The following is a 12,186-nucleotide window of genomic DNA, read 5'->3' on the forward strand; positions in this document are numbered from 1 at the left end:
AGCTGATCCGTGTGCTTTTCCTTTTCATCTAATCAAGTGCCTCAGTACTGAAAGTGTTCCAGAGTTATTGCTGCACCTGCCGACTCCTGGAAACAAGTCAGTTTCAAAAATACCCACAGAATGTGCTCGATGAAGCGGCTAAAACTCCTTGCCTAAGATAATCTATGCTAATCTATGGTAATTATTACACCCAGGTGATATCAACAGTGGCTCAGGCGTAGTTTTTACGGTTAATGCGAGATGAAATTTGCTTTGCATGTGAATAATAGATAAAGTTGTTAATTTAAAGCCAGTGTGAGATATGGGAGGAGAGGACATCTTGCTGCTCCTCTACTTTCTCCTGTCTCTGAGTCTGTGATACTTCAGCGAGAAGCTCCTGCTGGGAGTGACAGCTTGATGATAAGTGTTGGGCCTGCTCATATATGCAAAGCTGATTGGACATATCTTGTCCTGCTATCTCTTCAGAGACACACAAGAACTTATAGTAGTCTCCTGTTATACTGATTGCTAGCCTGATCAAAGGCTGTACATCACCATCTTTATAATGCTTCACATTAACATGCCTGGAGCGGCAAAGCCAGACAATATAATAGAGGCAGTCTGTAACAGTGTGTAGGCTTGTCTTTGATTAAAATGTGTAAAGGATGATCATAACGCTGGATTTCTCAGAGTCTTCAGCAGCCTCACACGTGGCTTCAGTTCATTCATCAAGACAAATGGAAGCAGAAATTAAAACACAAACACAGCCAGTGTCATGGTAGAATAATTGAGCGTCCTGATTTGACATTAATGCCACTCTGATGGGCCTATGATTAAACCCATCCATCCATCTTCCAACCGCTTATCCGGGTCGCGGGGGGCAGCAGCCCAAGCAGGGAAGCCCAGACTTCCCTCTCCCCGGCCATTAAACCTCATTTTGGTATTATCACTGGGCTGCCTAATGAGAGGAGTGCAATCTCATCATCATGACTCCATAACTCTAAGCATGACTTCATAATGATTCTATGCCCACATCAAAGTGTGATTAGATGATGCTTGTTGGCTGATACCAACAATGTATATATGCAACAATTACATTATATATGACGTGTTATATTTTGTCAAACAACTACTTGTTTTTGGCCTCTTAACAAATGTAGACAGATGCTGATGGGATAAAAAAATGTTTTTAATAACTAAAGCAATTCAGCTCTGAATGTCTTCTATAATTACTTTATCTCTGTTGAAAACAGTTGTTGTTGTTGTTGTTGTAACCCTAATTGTTAGCCGTGCACTTGCAATTCTATTATACTTTGTTGTCTGCCAACCAACCAGAGACTGCTGTAATTATGAGCCTTCATTAGGCAATGCAATATTGCCCACCACTGGATTTGCAATGGACTTCATTAAACCAAATTTTTTGCCTTGTTGTTCTTGTTATTTTTAGTGGTCAAGGTGATACAAAAAGTACAGTTAGTAATCCATTACTCTACATAGATAACATATGATTTTCAAAAATATAATGCCCCTGACAGTCTGTGCTCACCAATCAGTATGATACACAATGAGCTGTAGCAATGGTGTGTTTTAAAATGTATCTGTTAGTATTGTCATTAGAAATATTTGTTTTGCTTTGAGGCCAAATATGAATCTGTTGACTGTGCTTTTACTTACCAGTAATTGAATGTGTTGTTGGGGGGAGTGAGACTGCCACAAGGCATTTTCTACATTTTGAGCAGGTGTTTAGTTAGCATTTCAGCCCTTGTCTGCACATCATGGTGTTGATATTTTTCCCCTACGGTGGGTTTTCCGGAGTCTGACATCAAGCACTGTCTCTGTGAACCATTTTAAAATGTCACTACAGTTTATATAAATGCCACATAAGGAGGAGGGGGTAAAAACAAAGCTTCCTCTGCAGACAATCACATGAATGCTACAACAAAATTTGGATTGCTTTGAAAGGTCAGACGTAGCTCAGGGCCTTTCATCAGGATTTGATCAGGGTCGCACAATACAGTTGTTCTTTAAAGTGTTGCTGGAGTTTTGTCCAATCCAAAGTAATTTATCTTTTCCCTGCAAGCTGTGTGCATGGCATCAATAGAGGGACGATAATCGAGATTGTGCTGGAGAGTTGATTGTTCAGTTTTCTGGTTTATAGAATTAGGTTGTTATCAGAATTAATAATGAGCTGTTCAATCACAGTGTTTCCTGCAACTAGAAGAAAAAGCTTGTTCTCATCAGATGAGGGATCCTGCTGGCCCACCACTGCCACAGGGAATTACGCTGCATGCATTGTCTGCAATCGGCTCTGACATTGTTTTTGATGCCAAGTGTTCAGCGCACAAGCAGAATAGAGTCTTATTCTCTAATTCAATGCATAAATGAGTGACTGTGAATTTCTGGGACGTGGTTTTTCCCATCACATGCAAACACACCTGCTAATGCTAATGATGCTGCTCATTATAGTTGCTTTTCTATCCAGTTTATGTCTTCGAAAGAGGAGCCCAAAGCAACGCCTACAGCTCAGACCAATTAGAACAATTAAAAAATAAACATTATCCACGTAAGAGGACTCCATCAGGATGAGTGTTAGCCGTGGGAAGAACTTAAATAACAATGTGGTACCTTATATAATGTTCCAATAATGAATTCCCTTTCAAAATTAACCATAATTGAAAGCTGATTACTTTCATAGAAACACCATTTGTTACGGCACAAGAAGAAGGCAGAAGTCGCATGTAATCCATTTCTGCATTAGCCCTTGCTTTCACCTAAGAGTCCCATTGTGGTGGTAAATAGAATGCCAATTGTGACAAGGAACACAGTGTCCTTAATGCAGTCCTGTGGGCTCCACCACCCCCTGGTGCTGCAGCAGTCTCAGAGTAAAATGCTTCATTACTGTTACTCCATGATGGGAGCTCAGCATCGCCTGTCATCCAAAAGGCAAGAGCCCTATTCTTTTGATTTAGTATTCCTGCAGAGTGGATGGCTGGGTCTGTCTTTCCCTTCTATTAGGCAGTAGGACAGACGAAGTATCTGTCTCTGCCTGTCATCTCGTGTAGAAAACATCCTCAGAAAGAGAGGGGGAATTTATGAGAGAGCTGCCCTTTGGACAAGACGGATGCCCACCTGTGCCCTGAGCGAAAGCGCCAACATATTGAGCTTGTTATTATTTTTCAGTTGAAACTACGGTAACTTTCTTATTATCGAGTGAGTTGTTGGAACAGATTTGCAGTAATTGAACTCTTCACATTGCAGTACTGGTCAAAACAAGAGTAGTCTATATGCTAGCAGCTCTGTTACATTATACTGAGGGGGGCGCCACTGTAATATAATTAAACCCAACAGCATCGTCAAGGTCTTTTCAAGAAACATCTCACTGATCATTGGTGGACTCCTGAGGATAAGACTCCCATCCTTCAACAGGACACAGCTCTGACACCAAGCCTGGATATTAGAATGCAGAACATACAGCTTGTCACCATGGAGACTGACATGCATCGCTCTGGTTGCCTGACGTGCCCATTCGCAGACAGAGCAGACATTTGCAGTGTCACTTACACAGTTGATGGCCGGAATTAAAGTGGGAACTGCTCCCGGGGGCTGATACGGGAACCGTGGAACTGGTAGCAAGAGCTGAGTAAAGAAACACAAAGACAGATTCACAGGCCAACAGAAGATGACAGGGTGATTAAAAAGACCGAAAACACAGGAGAATGTGGGGGAAGAGGTTCGGGATTAACAGTGTCCATTTCACTGTGTGGTGATGAATGTCTGGCAGGTGCTACTGATCTCTAGGTCAGTCTGAAACATGAACCAAAGGTGCGTTTCAATATGTCTTTCCTCGTTTTATCGTGTCTTATGACTGCAGTGCTATTTAGGATTCATGACAAGCCTTGAGATAATTTCTGTATGCTCATATTTACAGTCAAAGTTATGTACTTGAATAAGTTTCCACTCCACTTCTATGGCATTTCCAGGTTCTATATCTGGGACTGGAGCGTATCCTATGCTGGGTGAGAAGACAGGTCATCTGTTCTTTACAGTGCAGACACATACACTGACTATAGAGACAAACAACCATTGATTCACATTAAAACCTCCAGGCAGTATCCATTGCATGCCAATGTGATGTGTTTTATTATAAACGTAAATAAAGTAAAATAATAGCAAGATAAATCTAATAAATTAATTCTATAAATGCTCTTTCGAAAGAGAACTGTCTGTCCGTACTCCTTCTGCAGTTCAATTTATGAGGCTTAAGGCAGTTTACATTTAATGCACTAGAGGGCACTACAGCAAATGGATGATGGCAGTAACTTTATATGCGTAAGTATAGATTCAAATATAGATTCAGTCCTCCCTGTAGAAGTGGGCTGCAGAGGCTTTGTAGGCAGGACTGCTACTAGTCTCCTCAGGGGCATGGGAATCCGGGGCCAGGCCCAACGGCAAATCATCAAAGCCCTGTCCAGTGCTGCTGAACAAGCAAGCCAGTGGCTCTGGATCAGGAGAAGAGACAACAGCTGGGCTCCAAAATGACAGAGACAACATCAGGGGGTATAGAAGGGGGTAAGGCAGAGGGCGGCACACCCGGGACGCCAGGTGTTGCTGCTGAACCCTCTTGAGGTGTCGTGGGCCTATTCAGTGAAACACCTATGATGGAGGGTGCCCACCTGATGACCCCAATGAAACCCTTAGCCCCTTCTATCCTGCCCTGTGATGACTATAATCCCTACCCATTTATCAAGGTAAAAAAGGATTGTAACATCCAGTCCCATTCCGGTATGCAGTCAGACAAGTTTGGCTCAGGGATGAGGATGCCCCTGCCGTGCAGAGTCCAGTGCACTTTGGGTAATAACACCATATCCTGTGTTTGTAAAACAAACTCATCCTCATTGGAAAATAATATATACTTTATCGATCTGAGCCTTGAATTAAGGCTGAAAATGTTTGCACCTATATTATTGTTTCCTCTTGTTTTTTTTGAGACAGGATTTTTTTCTGAAGGGTTCCCTTTTTAGAAAGGAAAAAAGTTTTTTTTGGAAAGAGAGGAGATGAGTCAGTGATGTGATGCAGGAATCCCTTCTGCTTGTTTTACTGACTGCCTTTGACAGTGCGGTGATTCTTACAGTCGTTGCCCAAGTCCCCGAGGCCAACGTTTGCAATGTAGTCTGTCAGTCAGCATCAGAGTGAAAGAGACAAAATATTCAAGCATCTACAACAAGACACGAGTCTGTTTATCTTAGATTGCATCTAGTTTAGAATTTTTTCAAGAACATTTGCGGAGGTTGTGTGACGAAGCAGATACTTCTGTGGAAATAAAAGATTAATATTTGCCTGACCACATTAACCAATAGAACCAAATGATAAAGTGACATGTATTTTCCCCGAATAGTTTCCATCTCACTCAGTTCTTCTTTTGAAACTGCAGCCAGATATGTAAGAGTTCAGCTTAGTCATTGCACAGACACAGTCAGTTCACCATAAATGGCAGATTTCCTGTTTTTTGTTTTTTTTTCTGTTCAAATTGTGCAGAAAAACTAAATTAGTCTTTAAACATATTTGGACTGCGGCTGAACACCAGTGCGTGACTGACTGTATTTTATAGTCTTGTGATGACTGGCACAATCCCACAAAAAGGGGATGTGAAAATAAATCCTATTTTTATTACCTCCTGTTTGATTTGCTTAATATCAGTTGCCTTTTTTTTTGAGACGTCAGGCATAGAAACTAAAGAACAAAAACATAAAAGGGAAGATCCAGATTGCTGTCCAAAACCTTATACTCTGCTATGCAAACACAACTAATTTTGTGAGCTGCGCAGCATTAAGAGCAGTGGTTGAACATCTCTTCAGTTTCTGATGAAATGGGTGTTTTCCACTGCAGTGAGAAAGTCGCATTAGTGGTTTGAGACAAATGCTGGGACGTCTCCCGGCGTCAGAGCCTGGGGATGGTTTGATTTCGTCTGTCTGCCACTCACCTCTCAACCGCCCTGATTCTGCCAGACAACAGACAAAGCAAAGCGTAAACTACACGAGTGGAAATGTGTTGGCTCAAAGCTGTGGGGAGTTATGAGTGGGATCAGTAGTAGAGCTCAAAACCTGGAAAATCCTTAAGAGCGGAGTTGAAGGAGACAGGAAATGAGCTGAATATTTTGCATTAGGAGTTGGAGTCTTGTCGCCCACTTGTCTCGACATTTAAAAAAAAATATTTAGCTCTTCACACACTGAGACATAACAGCAGTGTTTTAGTCTGGGGTTTTTTAATTGCTCATTCCTTTTAGTTTGCTGTGATCAATCTACTTTATAGAATATCTATCAACTTGAAGGACGATCAGAGTGTCAAGGCTGTTAATACAATAAAAGCTTATTGGATCAGGCATATTGTTTTGAAGGATCATATTAGAACTTTTCTTTTACCTATCCCACAGCCATCAGATATTATTTGCTATGTTTTGAGAGTTCTTAAAGACTCTGGCATGAATGCCACCCCCCCCTTTTTTTTAAACGATTTCCATTCACAATTAGTAAGAACATTCTTCTTAAACCATATGGACAACCATCGGCATAAAGACAATACAGAAATAGACCTGAGAGACAATGATGAGAAAACCAGAGCTCACTGTCAAACCAGAAGACCAGAGCTGGAGGCTGGACCCAGAGAATGGTTCTTTTAAATGTTATGAAGACAGAAGAGAGAGCAACTGAAAGGCAGTCCAATGTGAAAATATTAAGAGTTGAAGCAGCCCAGATCCCAAACTAAGATAAATAGAATTTGATTGCAACATTTTTATACTTCAGTTGTTTGTGATATATTTCCCAGCTACTTTGTTGGCTTTGTTATTTTTTGGGTTTCCAGTTTCCCTTGTATTGTATTTGGTCCAAGGAAATATCTTGGGAAAGTGCTGCGGTACCGTGAATAAAATCATCAATCAAATAACAGTGATTTTGCCTCTTATCGCATCAGGAAACAAGGAAAGGGTGGATGAGGAAAGGAGGAAATCGCTCCATTACAGCATCAGGAAGTTTCATTAGGTTGCTGCTATTAGATTAACTACATGCTATCTGCTTCACCGTAGATACAGGGATCCCACCTGTTGGAGGTCACTTTGAGGTCAGTGCTCAGATTTCGCAGCTTTATGTAAAAACACCTCTGAGGCTTACATTTACAGAAAATCACGCAGTTCTTTATTTCACTGTTACACGACTTCAAGGAAGCTCACATTACGTTCACATACCCAAAGCGCCATATTTATACGAATATATTTGATTTAAAGCGCATTCTCATGAGGTTGCATCTCGCAAACACTCTTTCCTCAGATAAGACCTGATGTTCAGAGGCTTGAGCCAACTGAAATGGACACACAGGTCAACTTCAGCACAGTACACAAAATCGAATTACGACATTTGCCTATAAATCATAATTTGGCAGATGAGGAGCAGATTGGAGAGTCAGCGTCGACTGGGAACGATCTGAGTCACACAATGCAAGACTGCCAACAATCAGCTATTTCAGAATTCACCATTTCTTACGCATAAAATAAACCAAGAGAAGTACAAACACAAAGAATTCTTCTCTCACCAATGTCCACATGTGAAGAAGTCCTGTCTGGTGATTTTGGCACTGAAGAAGGAATAGGAACAATTGTGGAAGGTAGGCCATGTTTTCAATGCCTCTTGGTGGCTGACTGTATTACCTTGGATATCCTTTTGCTTTTAGGCTGTATATAGCAGCATTAACTTGCATAAATATTTTGCTTTAGTTTAACCGTGACAAAGTTGATCACTGTCCTTCTGATGCCTTAGTGCGACGTAACAGTAACAGTGAGCCTGAACAAAAGTTGCTTGTGTGATGCAACAGCTATCGTAGTGATCACCAGACAAATGGTAGAAACACACAAATGGCATTACAAAATCTGATCAGATGAGCAGAAAGAGTTCTGGATAACACGCTGAGAGTGTGTTTGTATCACACAGCCTGGTGTGATACAAACTGTGCTCTTTAGATGTTTAAATAAGATCTAGTTAGTCTAGTTGTATAGTTTAGTGTGCTTTTTTTTTAAATCATCTGAAGTTTCATCCTGCAAAGCAACCAATTGCTTTGCAGAAAATAGTTTCTTTAGTATTCAGGTTAATTCAGAAAATATTTAACATTTTCAATAAAAAAGAAAAAGTATCCAAAAGTCTCCAGCGAGCAAAATAATACCTCAGAATATTTTACATAACATTAAATGAAAAGCTGCATTTAAAACATACTTTTTCAAAACACAGACTTGAGTGACTGTATGCATGTGTAACACATCTACAATCCCAGAGTGGTCATTATCTGAATTAAAAAAATACTCAAAGACCTGCTCAGCAGGATTTTATTTCAAAGTGTGAAGAAGAGGAAAAAAGGGACAAACAGGAGAGAGAGAAAAAAGAAAAGCATGTCGACTGAAGAATGACGTTTTGGCTGTTTAATTGCAGTTTCCTTTAAGAGTGCGAGTCACAGACAGACTAGAGTAGAGTAAGGGAGGGAACAGGAGCAGTGCAACCAGACATCTGGACACATCACATCTGGACACAGTCACGAGAGATGACTCCTCAACCTACAAGGTATGGTATAAAACAGTTTCTTTATATATTTTTGTGTAGTACAAATTATCTGAGAAATAATCATATATGTACATAAGATGTGTGACCTTTTATAAATGCCAAGTATATATTATATATATAATATTTTACACATTCATTTTTCCCCTTATAATATAGATGGTATATTCTATCTGCAGTAGCATTAACAAACTTCTCTGACACGTTTCAGGTCACCATCTTAACTTCCATCTCTATTGATTGTTGTTGATTATAAATGCGTTAAACGTGTCCTCATATAAGCAGAGCTTAGAAATGCAGTTGACTTTAAGGTGATTGTTCAGCGCAAAACTGATTACTGGAAAGTTAAGATGGTATCAGACAACTCCAGGGAAATTAAGTTTAATAGAGCTCTGCTGCAATGGATGGCATCATGGCAAAACCTCCACCGCGTGCTTTCGAAACAGTTTTAAAGAAAATACTTTTATGATTGATGGGTGAAGATAAGGCTGTACATGAAAAAAAAGAAATTCAGGAAATAGTGATTGCAACAGCAATCTGATTTACAGGAAGGAGACGGGCACTTAAATACACCGCTGTGTTTTATGATTGGGTTTGGAGTTGGCCTGCAAAGCACTCAGCTATTGTAATGATCAGCTGATTGCAGGGGCTCAAATGCCACTGTAAATTGTTAGGTAATTTTGTTATAGTAGTACTATATGTTTTTTGCTGTTGTTCCCACTGCCTGAAAGGAATGGTGCAAGCAGAAAATATGTTCAACAAAAAAAGAAAAAAATAAGGCCATCTTGTAGCATGACCCTGTAATCAGCATTTCTGCAGTGGGCAAAGGCATGGCCAGTGTCGACAACAAATTACACAGCAGAACCACTTTTCCAAAAAATCACATCGAAATAGAAAGGAGTTACATCAATAAACAAAGGAAGGTCAATAGTTGAATATTGAAAAACTTAAATATCACTGGTTTTGTCGCCTGGAATATGGAAGCACACAGTGTATTTACTTCTTCACCATGCTGTTATTTAGCTTTTCTGCCAATTACGTGAACAAAAAAGTACTTGTTCAAATATTAAGAGGATCAGTATGATGCACCTGGCGTAACCTGTGGCAAAAATTGGGGACCTGGGTCCAGATCGAGATAGAGAGGAGACAAAAGAGTTAGATTGCATGAATTATAAATTATGATAAACCTCATTATGTGTTATGAGGTTCAATTAGCAGGCCACAGGTATATTTCTTTGCAAGGGAGCAGAAACATTTTTGCTTTTGCATAAAACGTGAAAGGCCTTTTAATGTCAATTAATGTTTCATTTTCCCACAGCATTCCGAGTTTCGACACCACAGCTTTATACGCCGACCTCAACAGCACAAATGGCACTGAATGCCCTCGACCAGATGCCTGGAAGTGGCTCAATTCCAGTCAGCCAGTGTTCATCCTGCTCATCACCGTACTTGGAGTCATATTGAATGTGTTTGTCTTAATGGTTTTCTGCCTCCATAAGAAGGCCTGCACTGTTGCTGAGATCTACTTGGGCAACCTGGCTGCCGCCGACCTTGTTCTGGTGTCCTGTTTGCCTTTCTGGGCTGTCAACATATTCAATGATTTCAACTGGCCTTTTGGCCTGTTCCTATGCAAAGTCGTCAACCTGGGCATTAAGATGAACGCCCACTGCAGTGTCTATTTCCTGGTTATGGTTAGCATAGACCGTTATGTGGCACTAGTGTATACAATGTCTTATGGCAGGATGCGCAGGCCAAAATATGCCAAAATAAGCTGTCTGCTGATGTGGGGTTTTGGTATAATTCTGGGTATCCCCACGCTCATCTTTAGGAACATACAATATTTCCATCAGTATGGAATACATGCGTGTTTTCTGGATTACCAAAACCACACCATAGAGCTGCTTTGTGACGTGCTACTGATTGCTTTTAGCTTCATTATTCCCATTTCCGTCATCTCCTTTTGCACACTGAAAATTGTTCAGGCTTTGAAGATGCAGGCAATAGAGAGGATGAATGCTGAGAAGACCGAGCAAAGAGCCACGACCCTGGTCCTGGTGGTCCTTCTGGCATTCTTAATTTGCTGGGTGCCGTTCCACATAGTCACCGCACTGGACGTGCTGCTACGAAGCAAAGTCCTGGAAGGGTGTCACCTGAAGAACGTTCTAGAAATCTGCAACCAGATATTCACCTACTTGGCCTTCTCTAACTGCGTCCTCAACCCCATCCTCTACGTCATCGTGGGAAAGAACTTCCGGAAAAAGATTGCAGAAGTTTTTAAGCAGTTTGGCGATAAGAAAACTGGCTCTTCTGAATCCACTCGTTCAAATCAGTCATCCACAATGAGGATGACCGGCAATTAAACTATGACTTTCAAAAGCACTGTTCCCACCAACAAAAGAAAGGTGACTGTGGTGGATTCAATGATTTGTCTTGTGAGAATGTGTGCAATTCAAATGACAATATAAAGACACTAAATCATTCTTCCTCAAATGAAATATTGAGATTTTGGCTTGAGCAAATGTTCTCTCTTTTAAAAGGTGTTTAAAATTGTTAATACATTTGTTATTGTATTTAAAATATATTAAGTTATTATAAGTGACAAATCATAACCTGCATAACCTGGAGTTCTAACTTTATAACAGTTCCATCAGATATTTTGGTATTTTTAATGACCTGAATTTATGTAAATACTATTTTAATGTTCTGGCCTTTTGTATCTGAAAACTCAGATTATACGCAGTACCAGTATTTGTACATAACTATCAAATAAAACATGCATATGAGTAAATTATTATGAATATTGATTAATTTTAAACATTTTCTTTATTTCTGTTTACACCAGCACAAAAACCTAAAAGGGAGAGCGCCCAACAAACTGCTTGCAAAGTGTTTTTTGAGTGTTTCTGACTCATTGTCTGCTGAATTTAAAAACAGGAATCAGTCTAAGTGTTTCCACTGGTGACACACGACTTACAAGCGTGCTCCATTTTGTTGGCTGTATGAAAATAAGTTGGGCTAGTATACGTTTCTACCCACACCATTTAATGGCCTGATGTTGACTCAGTGTGGGCTGTGGGCAAGGTTACGCCCCTAGTTGTCTGCAAAACGAAGGCATGGCAGGCCAAACAGGAAACCTGTGTTAGGAGTGAGGCTTTACTGCCACTGCCAGGGCTGAAAATTGCTGTGAAACAAAAAACATGTAGGCAGACGGAGTTACTTCAAAATGTATTTGTTTCTATCTTTCAGGATTACGCAAAAACTAAATTTCCCATAATCTTTTTTCTTTTTTTTGCTGTCTGTCCTTTGTGTTACTTGAAAAACAAATTATTTCGACAGGTCCAGCAGCACAGCCTTCAAATCTTGGAAAATGAACTGTATCCATTATTTCTTAAAATCTAATCTGCACTATACACCCTGATCCTCATCAAAATGTATGTGTTTATGCATGTGTGAACTTGTGGCCTGGGTCAAACACAAACATGCCTCTTAGAGCATCTGTTGCCCAGACGCACCTCAGACAGCAGTGACACACCGGCATGTGTCTGCGCTGTCCAATAAAACATCATTATTCACACGCCATTAAATATATTATTCTTTCACACTTTCACACTGG

General features: G+C 40.3%; 1 protein-coding gene across 1 annotated transcript; it reads left to right on the forward strand.

The window, feature by feature from the left end:
- The first annotated feature begins 8,556 nt into the window (after positions 1 to 8,556).
- LOC137914794 (B2 bradykinin receptor-like) lies at positions 8,557 to 10,933 on the forward strand. The gene is made up of 2 exons (XM_068758290.1): positions 8,557 to 8,576; positions 9,892 to 10,933. Exons 1-2 carry the CDS (start codon positions 8,557 to 8,559, stop codon positions 10,931 to 10,933), a joined length of 1,062 nt encoding a protein of 353 aa, XP_068614391.1.
- The last annotated feature ends 1,253 nt before the right edge of the window (positions 10,934 to 12,186 follow it).

This window comes from Brachionichthys hirsutus, unplaced genomic scaffold (genome assembly GCF_040956055.1).
Source record: "Brachionichthys hirsutus isolate HB-005 unplaced genomic scaffold, CSIRO-AGI_Bhir_v1 contig_611, whole genome shotgun sequence".
Taxonomy (NCBI): Eukaryota; Metazoa; Chordata; class Actinopteri; order Lophiiformes; family Brachionichthyidae; genus Brachionichthys; species Brachionichthys hirsutus.

Coding starts and splice junctions, on each gene's coding strand:
- LOC137914794 (XM_068758290.1), top strand. CDS start 8,557: ATGACTCCTCAACCTACAAG. Junction 8,577..9,891: donor ATGACTCCTCAACCTACAAG/GTATGGTATAAA, acceptor ATTTTCCCACAG/CATTCCGAGTTTCGACACCA.